The sequence below is a fragment of the Silene latifolia genome, chromosome 6 (genome assembly GCF_048544455.1).
Source record: "Silene latifolia isolate original U9 population chromosome 6, ASM4854445v1, whole genome shotgun sequence".
Classification (NCBI taxonomy): Eukaryota; Viridiplantae; Streptophyta; class Magnoliopsida; order Caryophyllales; family Caryophyllaceae; genus Silene; species Silene latifolia.
The window spans coordinates 134,730,725-134,742,854 of NC_133531.1; the positions used below are offsets into that span (position 1 = coordinate 134,730,725).

Sequence of the window (12,130 nt, forward strand, 5' to 3'; positions counted from 1 at the left end):
TTGATGAAAAATTAATTTTAATGAAAAGATAATAAGTTAATGAAATATAATATAATTATTAGTTTTTTTTATTTAGTAAATATAATTAATTGTAATTAGCTTTCTTATTTAAAAAGATAATTTTTGCAGGAAACAATTGTGAGATTAACTATTCTTTTAGTAGTTTGGGGATTAAATTTATAATTATTTTCTTTTAAAATATAATTACTATTTGACCAATTCAATTGGTTTGAAATTCAAGATTCTACGGCGCATCAAGTTTAATTTGAGTTTTTATACACATCCAAATTCAAATTTGGTAAAAAGGTTTTCCTATTCAAATCCAACCGATTTACCTTTTACGCACTTGTTAAAATATACACAAATTACATCAAAATTATCTTTAATTTACATTATAAAAAAAATAAAAAAAATTGATATTATTATTGTATTTTTAATAATGAATCAAACAAGATTCATCATAACTATATTTTTGTATATATTTGCAAAGAATCATGAAGATTCTTTTTGAAGAATCATGAAGATTCTCTTCAATTATTAATAGTGTCAAAAATAAATAAATGGTGTATTTCCATATTAATTGATGGATAATAAATTTTTTTTCTTCACGTTTTAAGCCACAAGCTATACCAAAAGGATACTCCATACGATAAAATCGTCTCTTAATAACTTAGTGAGAGATGTCTCTCCAGAGTTTTTGTATTTTTTCTGACAATTTGCGCTCTTATGATTATGGCAGAAAACTAAATATATGGATTTTCTTTATGGAGGATTAATACATACAACAAGGAGATGAAGCTAAGCTCGCGTGAAGTTCATGTTTGCAAATGATTGTATTATATGTTTGCGGTTTGCCGGTTTGTAGTGAGCCTGACTCTTCGAGAGTTGCATTGTATCATACTATCATATATTTTTGTGTGTAATAACAATCAATATTCTGTATATTTCAATAAATTACCATTGACGTACTCTTTTTTAGATGAACTAATTTGGAAGTCACTGAGTTCTTTTTGTAAAATAGAGGCTTGGGAAATTTTCTGTATATACTTCCTTAACAATTAGGTCCTTATCACTCCAACCTAAACCCATGAATGTATATTTTAAGTCACTAGCAAACACACGCTTGTGATTTATTAATGAGGAAAACAATTCGTCAGCAATTCCCCTAAGTTCTCCAAATACACGAGGTGGAATAAATTTATATTCCCCATATGTTGTAGACTTGTAGACACTAAAATTTGATATTTTGATATTTATTCTTTATCTAATATCTTTTCTATTTAGGGATAATTATCAAAAATATTGAGATAATATCTTAGAATATTCTAAAAATGTTGTCTTGCCCTCCAAGCCACTAGACTATAAATACAGCTCTTGTGTTTAGTATTTAAGAGGAGAGCAGACGGATTAAGCCAAACGACCCCGTCTTCCTACTACCAATTTGGTGACTTATTCCATCTTACATACAATTTGATAAATGGTGGGGTCGTTTTGTGACTTATTCCATCCTACATACAATTTGGTAAATGATGGGGTCGTTTTGTGACTTATTCCATCCTACATACAATTTGGTAAATTAAGTCAAATAAACGACCACATCCTCTTACTACCAAATTGTAGGTAAATGGAACAAGTCACAAAACGACCTCATCATCTCCTCCCTACGAGATTAAGTCGATAAGACCCTCGTAACATAATCAAAATCCTAAATCCCTTAGAGATGGAATCCAGAGAGTTACGATAATTATAACCTTCAATTTTTCAATATTAAAACTCTTGTTTTCTATATTATTTTTGTACATCTTTATTGTTTATTGCAGGTTTGGAATTTTTATGGTTTACATATGTATTCGGAGAACATTAAGGGGGTGTGGTTGGAGCTTTTGTAATGGATTGGAATGGATTCAATCAATTCTAGTGTTTAATTGGAGGTTTTTGGAATGGAGTTAGATACCAATGAATTCTAACTCCATTTCAAACTCTTTGAACTGTGTCTCAGCATAAGAAACAAAGCCTTTCAGAAGACCAGGGACTTGTGTTTTATTATGAAGTAAGAAGACCCATGTATTCCTAGAAAAATCATCTAAGATTGTTAAAAATGACCTGGCTCCTGTATGAGATGGTGTTCTGTAGGGACCCCAAACATCAACATGAATCAAGTCAAAGCATTGCTGAGCATGAGATAAACTTCTATTAAATGGCAAAATATGATGCTTTGCAAGTAGACAGGTTTCACAAAAAAATGATTTTATTCCTTTAAGATCAATACAAGGTACATGTTGCAATTTCTCTATAGATGAATGCCCAAACCTTGCATGAATTAAGGACAAATTACATTGTGTATCAGCTGAACTAGATTTAGATGAAATGAAAACAGTAGATACATTGCTAGCAGGAACTAAACAAGGTACATTATTCAATGCAATTCTATATAGATTGCCAGATCTCTTTGCTACAGCAACCACTGATTTATTTGAAGGGTCCTGAAACAAGCATTTTGATTCCAAGAAACAAACAGTTAAACCAGTAGCAGTCACTAACTTAGCAACAGATAATAAATTATGTCTAAAATCAGGAATCTAGAGAACATTTTTGATAATAATTGTACTAGTAAAATAAGCATGACCAGTTTTCTCTACTTTTTTTAAGGTACCATCAGGCAATGCAACATACACTGGTTTAGTTAGAACCCTGATGTTATGTAACAAACTCTCATCACAGACAATATGCTCAGATGCTCCAGTATCCACAATCCATGATTCAGCATTTATATTATTAGAATCAGAATTAATATGAAAAGATACTGGATTAAACAGCATACCTGCAAAATTGACAGATGAGCTTAAAGGATGGAGAAGAATCAGAATATGCTTTGGAGACTTGATGCATAACTGAATTGATAATTCCTTTAACCATATCTGAAGACACATTGGCAGGCATACCAGGATAGTGAATAGGTTGGTTAAAAGGCACAATGGTCTCCAATGGTGAAACATCAATATACTCTTCATCCTGATCATGGGTTGCAGTAACAACATTATTAGCAGTTGGAATGGAATCAGCAACTTTAGCCTTGCCTTTCTTAGCCAAAAAAGCCATGTACTTGTTACATCTCTCAACAATATGGCCTTTGATGTTACAGAAAGTACAAGTCTTGAGCCTGTGGCAATCAGCAATCACATGCCCTGGTTTGTTGTAGCAATCACAAATATCAACAACAGCATCAGAATCCTTTGATTTCTTGGAAGCTTGACCCTGAAAAGAAGTATTACTTGGTCATTTCTTGGAAGCATAAGAAGCAGTTGCAACAGAAGCTTCATTAGCAGAATCATTCAACACCTTTTGCTTCTCAATCTTCTGAAGTAAGCCAAGAGTCCTATTGATGGAAAGAAGAGGATCCATAGACAATACAGTAGTCTGAACTTGCTCAAAACTGGAGTTTAAACCCATGAGTAACTGAATAAGCTTGGAATGTGTCTCTCTATCCAAGATCTTCTTCAACAACTGACAAGTACAAGCTGACATAGCCCCACAAACACAAACTGGAACTGGATCCATTTGATCAATACTTTCCCAGAGATTCTTCATTCTACTATAGTAATCAATCAAAGGTTGATTCTCTTGTTTAGCATTAATGACATCTTTCTTCAGCTTATACAACTCCAAGACATTCAACTGACCATATCTTTCAACGATTTCAGACCAAAGATTCTTAGCAGAAGCAGCATACTATAGATTCTCACGAAGAGGTGGAGAAATGGAGTGAAGAATCCACCTGAGAACAAGAAGATCGCACCTGATCCACTGATTGTAAGTTTTATCAGCTTTATCAGGCATTGAACACTCTCCTGTGATGAATCCTAACTTGTTCTTTGATAGCAGAGCTTGGACAACATCTCGCTGCCACTGTAAGAAGTTCGTACCATCGAACAAAACATCTGTAAGCTTGAGATTTGGCTGATCATTCTGAGTAAGAAATAATGGCTCATCAAAGGGTGAGTATTGATCAGAACTACGATCAGATGTAGCAGATGAATCAGGCATGATGTATTTGATTAGAAAGAAAGAAATTTGAGAAGATGATGTAAAAGAAAAGAAAGAAAAGAAGAATATGATGTGCGGAAGCGAAAAGAAGATCGGTCAAGATCAATTAATCCATGGCGATTGATACCATATGAAACTTCATGATGATGATATGAAGTTGTACAAACAAATGAGAGAAAAGGAAATGAAGAAGAGAGATTAGAGAGAATATGATTGAATTAGATCTGTATAAACTGAAATTGTGATTTTACATTGTGAGGTTTGATCCTTATATATAGAAAAGTACATGCTAGATGTAACAAACTCTAACAACCATGTGTAACAAACTTCTAATCATTGTAACCGATTAACTAACTATGTTAGTTAGTCCATAGTGACCTAGCGAGCATTGTACTCACAACGATTAACTCTACTCGTTGTAGTTTGCTCTAGTGATTTGTGTAAAATTTGTGCTTAATTAGAGTATCGAGATCCTATTGGACATTATATAGAGGATTTCTAATTTTTTCTGTTCGTTTTATATTTTGGTGATTTTGCAGGTTTTATTATTATTAAATTTATAAAATCTCATATTTTCCTCTATAATGTTCGTATTTATTTTGTTGAATAACTAAGGCAGTTTGCAGTAGAACTTTGTTTTCTACTTCCCCTTTTCTAGACAATAGCCCTAAGCGAAATACTTATTATTTGTTGATGAAGTTAAACAAAATATAAGAATTAGTGGAACCCTACATATTGGGCACAATATTCATAAAAGAAATAAAAAAAAATTGAAGTGAAAAATACACCACCATAAACCAGGGTCTTTTATATTAAATAAACGACTTAGATTACGACCATTTTAGTCGACTAATGTTGTTGTCTAATCCCGTCCGGGCTATCTCGAATTACGACTTAAACTTATTTTATATGAAATATAATTACATTAACTTGTTTAATCCATACGGTTATCATTTGTAATGCTTTTTATATGACAATTCTACAAATTATAATTAATATAAAATTTATCAACCAAATTATGAAACATGTCCACTCTCCTGTTGATACTACTCTTACTTTCACCATTCTTAATGTTATTATTGTTATTTTAAATATAATAGATAAATTAACTGGTAATTATTATTTTCATTATATAATGAATGAGCATTTTCATCATTAGTTTCTTTTTTTGAGAACATGCGTTTTGGCGGAAAAATAATAGGGATCTCCTATTCTTTTATTAGATAGGGAATGTTAAGCGTATATGTACGCCACATAGCCAATTCAACAATGAATTAATACTTAATGTTCATGGACTAGTCTATGTACAAATAGATGTTAAAGGTTAATGAAGGGTTCTTTATTTTGGAGGATGAAGTAAGATCCACCAAATATAATAGCCATTTGATGAGACTTTGCTTTCCCCTTTCCCTATCTAATCACGGTGGCACACCGACAACTTATTAATTATTCTCCATGGAAATGGAATTGTTATTACCATAAATCCTGAATAGAATAGACATCACCGAACGGTTCTATATACAAGTTCACTATATAATATCAATAATGCCCAATTCAAGTACAAGTAGGACTTGTTTATAATTGTAAGGTTATTCGTTTTTGATGAAATATGATGACAATCGTTGCATCGATTGTAAACCTTCAAGACACTTTGTTTGGGGAGTTTCAACTTTAAACTCACCAGTTTATCGCATTTCAAGTTAAATTCCTCTGTTTCTAAATTTATCTCTGTGAATTATATAAGTCAAGATTGACTAACGTTGACTAGTTAGTTAATTGATTAGAGAAGTTAGTTACTATATATACTATCTCAATGTAACAGAATTACTTACTTCTTATGAATACAAATTCTCTCTCTTACTTTACATTCTTCTCTCTATAACAAACTCACCAACAACCTCAAGCTTTCTTATTCACTGTATCAATGGAGGTCTATACCATTTCACATGGTATCAGTCGCTCAAGTTCATGATCCTGTGATCTTCTGCTTCCGCTTTCTTCGTTCTGGTATCGATCTCCGTTCATTTCTGGTGTGATTCCTTCACATTTTTCTATCGTTTCCAAGTTCTTGATTGATTTACGTTCATTCATCTCTTTACTTTCGATTATCTTTTCTATATTTCTGGTTATACTGCAATTATAAACATGCCTGAAGATACGAATTCTGTTACTTCTAATATTCCTGCGGCATATGAAGTTTTTGATGATCCGCTGTATATCTCTACTTCTGATCAACCTGGTTTGCGTTTATCTGAGCTTAAATTTTCTGGTGACAACTTTTTGCAATGGAAAAGAGAAGTTTTTCAAGCTTTAATTGCTAAAAATAAAGAAGGTTTTGTTGATGGCTCTTTTACAATCAATGATAAAAAGGATAAACGATTTCATCATTGGCATCGTTGTGATTTACTGGTTAGGCGTTGGATAACTAATTCTATGGAACCACAAATTGCTGAGACTGTGAAATATGCTAGTAGTGCCAAAGAGTTATGGAGTGAAATCTTGGAACGTTATGGCCAAACTAGTGGATTGGAGATTTATCAATTAAAGAAAGACTTAGGTCAGATTTCTCAAGATAATTCTAGTCTTGTTGAGTATTATAGCAAATTAAAACAAGCTTGGGAAGATTTAGATGCCATAGATCCCATTCCCTATTGTTCTTGTGGTGCTATGGAGGCATGTTCTTGTTCAATGCTTAAGAGAATAGTTGATAGGGAAACAAATTCTAAGCTCATTCATTTTTTAATGGGACTGAATAGTGCTTTTGAGACAGTTAGGACGACTGTTTTGTCTATGGAGCCATTGCCTCCATTGAATAGGGCACTCGGGCTTCTGCAGAAGATTGAAAAGCAGAGAACCATCTCAGAAGTTGCAGGTGCTCACATAGATGGCACTGCTTATGCCTCTGCTAGGTCTTCTGAGGTTGTGCAAGGAGACTGGAAGAGACAGAAATTGGATGTTTCTGTTGATAAGTCTACTGATAAGCCTGCAAAGTTTTGTACTCATTGCCAAAGAGGTGGTCATACTTTAGCAGAATGCTTTCATTATCATCCTTGTGATTACTGTGGTAAAAAAGGACATCCTATTTCTAGCTGTTTCCTCAAAATCAAACATGCTAATGCTGGTTCTGCTAGGGGTAGAGGCAGGTCTCATGCTTCTAGTGGAAGGTCTACTGGTGGTAGGTCTAATGTTTATCACAGGAGGGCCAATCATGCAGATTCTTTAACTTTTGCTGACAATCCTCTTGAGATGTCTCCTACAGATACTGTCACTGCAGCACCTGCTCAGATGCAAGGGGTAGATCAGACTGTGGTGGATGGTATTATGCAGAATGTTATGAAGCAGGTTTACAAAGCCTTGTCCAATAACTCTAACAATTCTATTCCAGCTGGAACATCATCAGTCAATTTTGCAGGTATAAACCTGTATTCTCAGGCTTGTACTGTTGCTTATTCATATGGTCAAGTCTCTTGGATTGTTGATACAGGGGCGTCAGATCATATGACCTCTGATGAAAGTCTATTATATGATATCAAGATGTTACATAAGCCCATTATGATTGGTTTGCCTGATGGAACTATTAAGTTGGTGCACAAGGTTGGGAGTATAGACCTTACATCACATATTAAGTTGAGAAATGTACTGATTGTACCTGATTTTAGGCAAAATTTATTATCAGTAAGCAGGCTGATCCAACATTCTCCTATGACTGTGTTATTCACTTCTAAGTTTTGCACTTTCCAGGACCTTTCCAGTAAGGTTACCTTGGGATTGGCAGAAAAAAGAAGAGGTCTATATTGGTTTGAGCCTCACATCAAGCATAAGGATCAGTGGAATGATTCACAGTCCAGTAAAGATCTTGTGTTGCAGCAGTCTTCTGTTCAAGATAGACATCAATTTTCTTCATCTAATGTTTGTAATAAAGCATGTAATGTTCATTTGTTTCATTCCAGACTTGGTCATGGTTCATTGGACAAATTGAAGCATGTAATGGATTTTTCTCATAATAAGAATTTCACTTGTGAGACATGTATTCTCTCTAAGTTTCATATCTTACCATTTCAAAGGAGTCAATCTCATGCTAAGAATATTTTTGACTTAGTTCACTTGGATTTATGGGGTCCTTATCGAACTCCAAGTAGAACAGGTGCTAAATACTTTCTTATAATTTTGGATGATTGTTCTAGAGTTACCTGGGTTTATCTTTTCCAGAACAAGTACCAAGTACCTGGTTTGTTGCAGAACTTTATTCAATATGTGCAGACACAGTTTAGCAAAAGAATTCAAATATTCAGAAGTGACAATGGTACTGAATTCTTCCAAGATCATTGCACTCAAATTTTTCATAACAATGGGATTATTCATCAGAGGAGCATTGTGGGAAGACCTCAACAGAATGGTCGTGTTGAACGAAAACACAGACATCTACTTGAGACAGCTAGAGCTTTGAGGTTACATGCTAATTTACCTATCAAGTTCTGGGGTGACACTATTCTGTCTGCTACTTATTTAATCAATAAAATGCCTACAGCTATCCTAGATTGGAAATCACCATTTGAAGTTCTTTTTGGGAAACCACCTACATACTCTGAACTAAGGGTAATAGGATGTTTATGTTATGGTCTTGTACCTAAAACTAATACTGGCAAAGATAAGTTTGCTGCAAAAGGGAGAAAATGTGTCTTTGTGGGATATCCCTATGGGCAGAAAGGGTATACCTTATATGATCTCAAGGACCATATCACATTTGTGGCTCGTGATGTTATTTTTGAAGAAGAAGTTTTCCCTTTCAAACAAAATCAATCAACAGGAACAGCATCTGATTCTATGGTTGATTTATTTCATTTCCATGAGGAGACTGAAACCAGGCCTGGGCATGTTACTGAGCATGTTCCTGATCTATTGCTGCAACCAAATTCAGAAAATCAGCTGCAGACACAGCACAATACAGTACCAGAAACTATATTTGCATCTCATGATCAATCTCAGGTTGTTCAGTCACAGGAAGTACAGGATCCTCCCCTGGGACAACCTGATCCTATTAGACAAACATCAGCATCAGGAGGCCAAACCAAAACTTCTGCTAGACAGTCAACAAGACAGATTAAGCCTTCTTCCAGATTCAAGGATTTCCAAGTTGGTTATAACATTTCTGGTCGTTCTAAGACACAGCACAAAGAAAATGCTCTTAGCACTGCAATGTTTGCTGAGCTAGTTGATTTTTCTGATGAATATATTCAATCTTTGGCCAATGTCATTAATGAAGTAGAACCAGTCACTTTTGCTGAAGCAGCAAAGGATTCAAGATGGAGAGAAGCAATGGAGAAAGAATTGACTGCCTTAGAAGAGAATAATACTTGGGAGTTAACTACATTACCTGCAGGACATAAGCCTATTGGCTCCAGATGGGTGTATAAGATAAAACATAAGGCAGATGGGACTATAGAGAGATTTAAAGCTAGGCTAGTAGCTAAGGGATATAATCAAGTCAAGTATAAGGATTATACTCATACTTTTTCCCCAGTTGCCAAGTTTGCAACTGTTAGAATATTACTTGCTGTTGCAGCGTCTAAAAACTGGCCATTATTTCAGCTTGATATAAACAATGCATTTCTACATGGGTTCATTGATGAAGAGGTGTATATGGTACCACCTGAAGGATATACTAAAGCTGATTCAGGGAAGGTTTGTAAATTAAAAAGGTCTCTATATGGCTTGAAACAAGCTTGTCGACAATGGAACATAGAGCTTACAAAGTTTCTACAAAAACATAACTTTGTTCAATCAAGACAAGATTACTCTCTCTTCACCAGGTTCAATTCTGAAACCAAAAAGTTTACAGTTGCATTAGTTTATGTTGACGATGTATTACTCACTGGAGAATCAGTCCAAGAGATTGAGCAACTGAAACAAGCATTGCATACAGCTTTCACAATAAAAGATCTTGGTAATATGAGATATTTTTTGGGGCTTGAAATAGCAAGGAACAATACAGGAATCTTAATCAATCAGAGAAAGTTTACTCTGGACATATTACAAGATCTACATATGGAGACTTGTATTCCTGCTGAATTTCCAATGCCTAAGGGACTGAAATTGTCCACTGATGCAGGAGAATTATTGGAGAATCCTGAGCAGTACAGACGGTTAATTGGAAGATTATTATACTTGAATATGACGCGGCCAGATATTTCCTACTGCACCCAACATTTAAGTCAATTTCTACAGCAGCCTAGGGGTCCCCATATGCAAGCTGCTATGCACGTGGTCAGGTACTTAAAAGGAACTGTGAATACAGGATTGTTTTATCCCGCAGCTACTCCTCTCACTGTTGCTGCCTACAGTGATTCTGACTGGGCAAAATGTGCATTTTCTGCAAAATCATTGAGTGGTTATTGCATATTTCTGGGAGATTCTTTGGTTTCCTGGAAAACCAAGAAACAAAAAACAGTAAGCAAAAGTTCTGCAGAAGCAGAATATAGGAGTATGTCGTTTACAACTTCTGAAATGGTATGGGTCAGCAATTTATTAGCAGATTTACAAGTTACTGTCAACACCCCAATACCCCTCTTTTGTGACAATCAAGCTGCACAGCATATAGCGCATAATCCCGTCTTCCATGAAAGAACTAAACATCTAAAAGTGGATTGTCACTATGTTCGGGATAAGTTGCAGCAAGGATTTTTGTATACACAGCATGTAAGAACTGGCCTTCAGCTGGCAGACCTGATGACTAAGGCCTTAGGTTCTCAACAGCATCATTATTTAGTTGCCAAGCTTGGACTCAGAAGCAATAGACAGAGTCCAGCTTGAGGGGGGAATGTGAATTATATAAGTCAAGATTGACTAACGTTGACTAGTTAGTTAATTGATTAGAGAAGTTAGTTACTATATATACTATCTCAATGTAACAGAATTACTTACTTCTTATGAATACAAATTCTCTCTCTTACTTTACATTCTTCTCTCTATAACAAACTCACCAACAACCTCAAGCTTTCTTATTCACTGTATCAATGGAGGTCTATACCATTTCACAATCTCTACTTTTGATAGCGAAGTTCATATTTTTATGCTTTTCCTAACTGTTCGTGAGGACACCAACCACCTTGATATTACTTTTAATTATGAGTATGTACTTAGTTTACTTAATACGAGTAATAAATAAAGTGATTCGAAGTTTACAAAGATCCCAGGTGGTGGCCTAGGTTTAGTGAAAGTTAGACCGGAGTAAAAAATAATATAGTGCCATACAAAAGAAGTGTGAACATGTGAACTAGAATTACATATTTTAAACGGAGTATAAGAATATATCGGGCTAATTTATATAGCAATTTCATATAGATTAGAAACGAATAATAATAATAATAATATCTAAATAAAAGTTGCGGTTTTAAAAAAAAACAAAATAATTATAATTTCGTGTAAATATTATTGAACTCCATAAAAATTAAGTTTATTAAAAAAAATTAAGACAAACACATGGTACGAGGAATAAAGTTTCAATCCCATGTCGCCCAAGTATGGTTTCTGAGTCCAATCCCATATCAATGCGTGAAACAAACGCCTCCTTAATAATATCTTTCCAAAACTTGTATGAAACACTATAGAGATAGAGAGGGAGTAGTTTATAACAATGTCAATAATACTTTTTTTTGTCCTTTTTCTATTTCAAGTTGTAGCGGAAACTATCTCCTTAATATTTGTTGATATTGTGTCATCACATAGACCGACAGATTGGCAAGTTCGATACATTATCAAAATTAACCCTCTATCTTCAATCATAGCAAGTATCATTGAAGACGGGTATATCCGTCACATGGAGACGGGTCAAGTAATACCCAAGGGGATAGATAAGACAAAAACATAATAACCAGGGAGTAACATTCTGCTTTTGTCTTATCTACCCACTTGGGTATTACTTAACCCGTCATCAGCTTGTGATGAATATGTCCGTCTTCAATGAGAAATCGTGCTTCATTATATGAACTATTCCGACTATAAGTGGGACTTCATATAATTGAAGGGTTCTGCATTTAGAATTTAGATGGAATATGATGGCAATAATGCCATCGTCATCCTTCAAGAT

The 12,130-nt window shown here is 34.5% G+C and overlaps 2 protein-coding genes across 2 annotated transcripts; both read right to left on the bottom strand.

Moving 5' to 3' along the window:
- Positions 1 to 2,243: 2,243 nt before the first annotated feature.
- LOC141585775 (uncharacterized) lies at positions 2,244 to 4,286 on the bottom strand. The gene is made up of 2 exons (XM_074406828.1): positions 2,822 to 4,286; positions 2,244 to 2,483 (listed from the first exon to the last, which is right to left on the bottom strand). Exons 1-2 carry the CDS (start codon positions 3,097 to 3,099, stop codon positions 2,453 to 2,455), a joined length of 309 nt encoding a protein of 102 aa, XP_074262929.1. The 5' UTR covers positions 3,100 to 4,286; the 3' UTR covers positions 2,244 to 2,452.
- LOC141588740 (uncharacterized) lies at positions 3,277 to 4,044 on the bottom strand. The gene is made up of 2 exons (XM_074410167.1): positions 3,797 to 4,044; positions 3,277 to 3,685 (listed from the first exon to the last, which is right to left on the bottom strand). The coding sequence occupies exons 1-2, from the start codon at positions 4,042 to 4,044 to the stop codon at positions 3,277 to 3,279; spliced, it is 657 nt and encodes a 218-aa protein (XP_074266268.1).
- Positions 4,287 to 12,130: the final 7,844 nt, after the last annotated feature.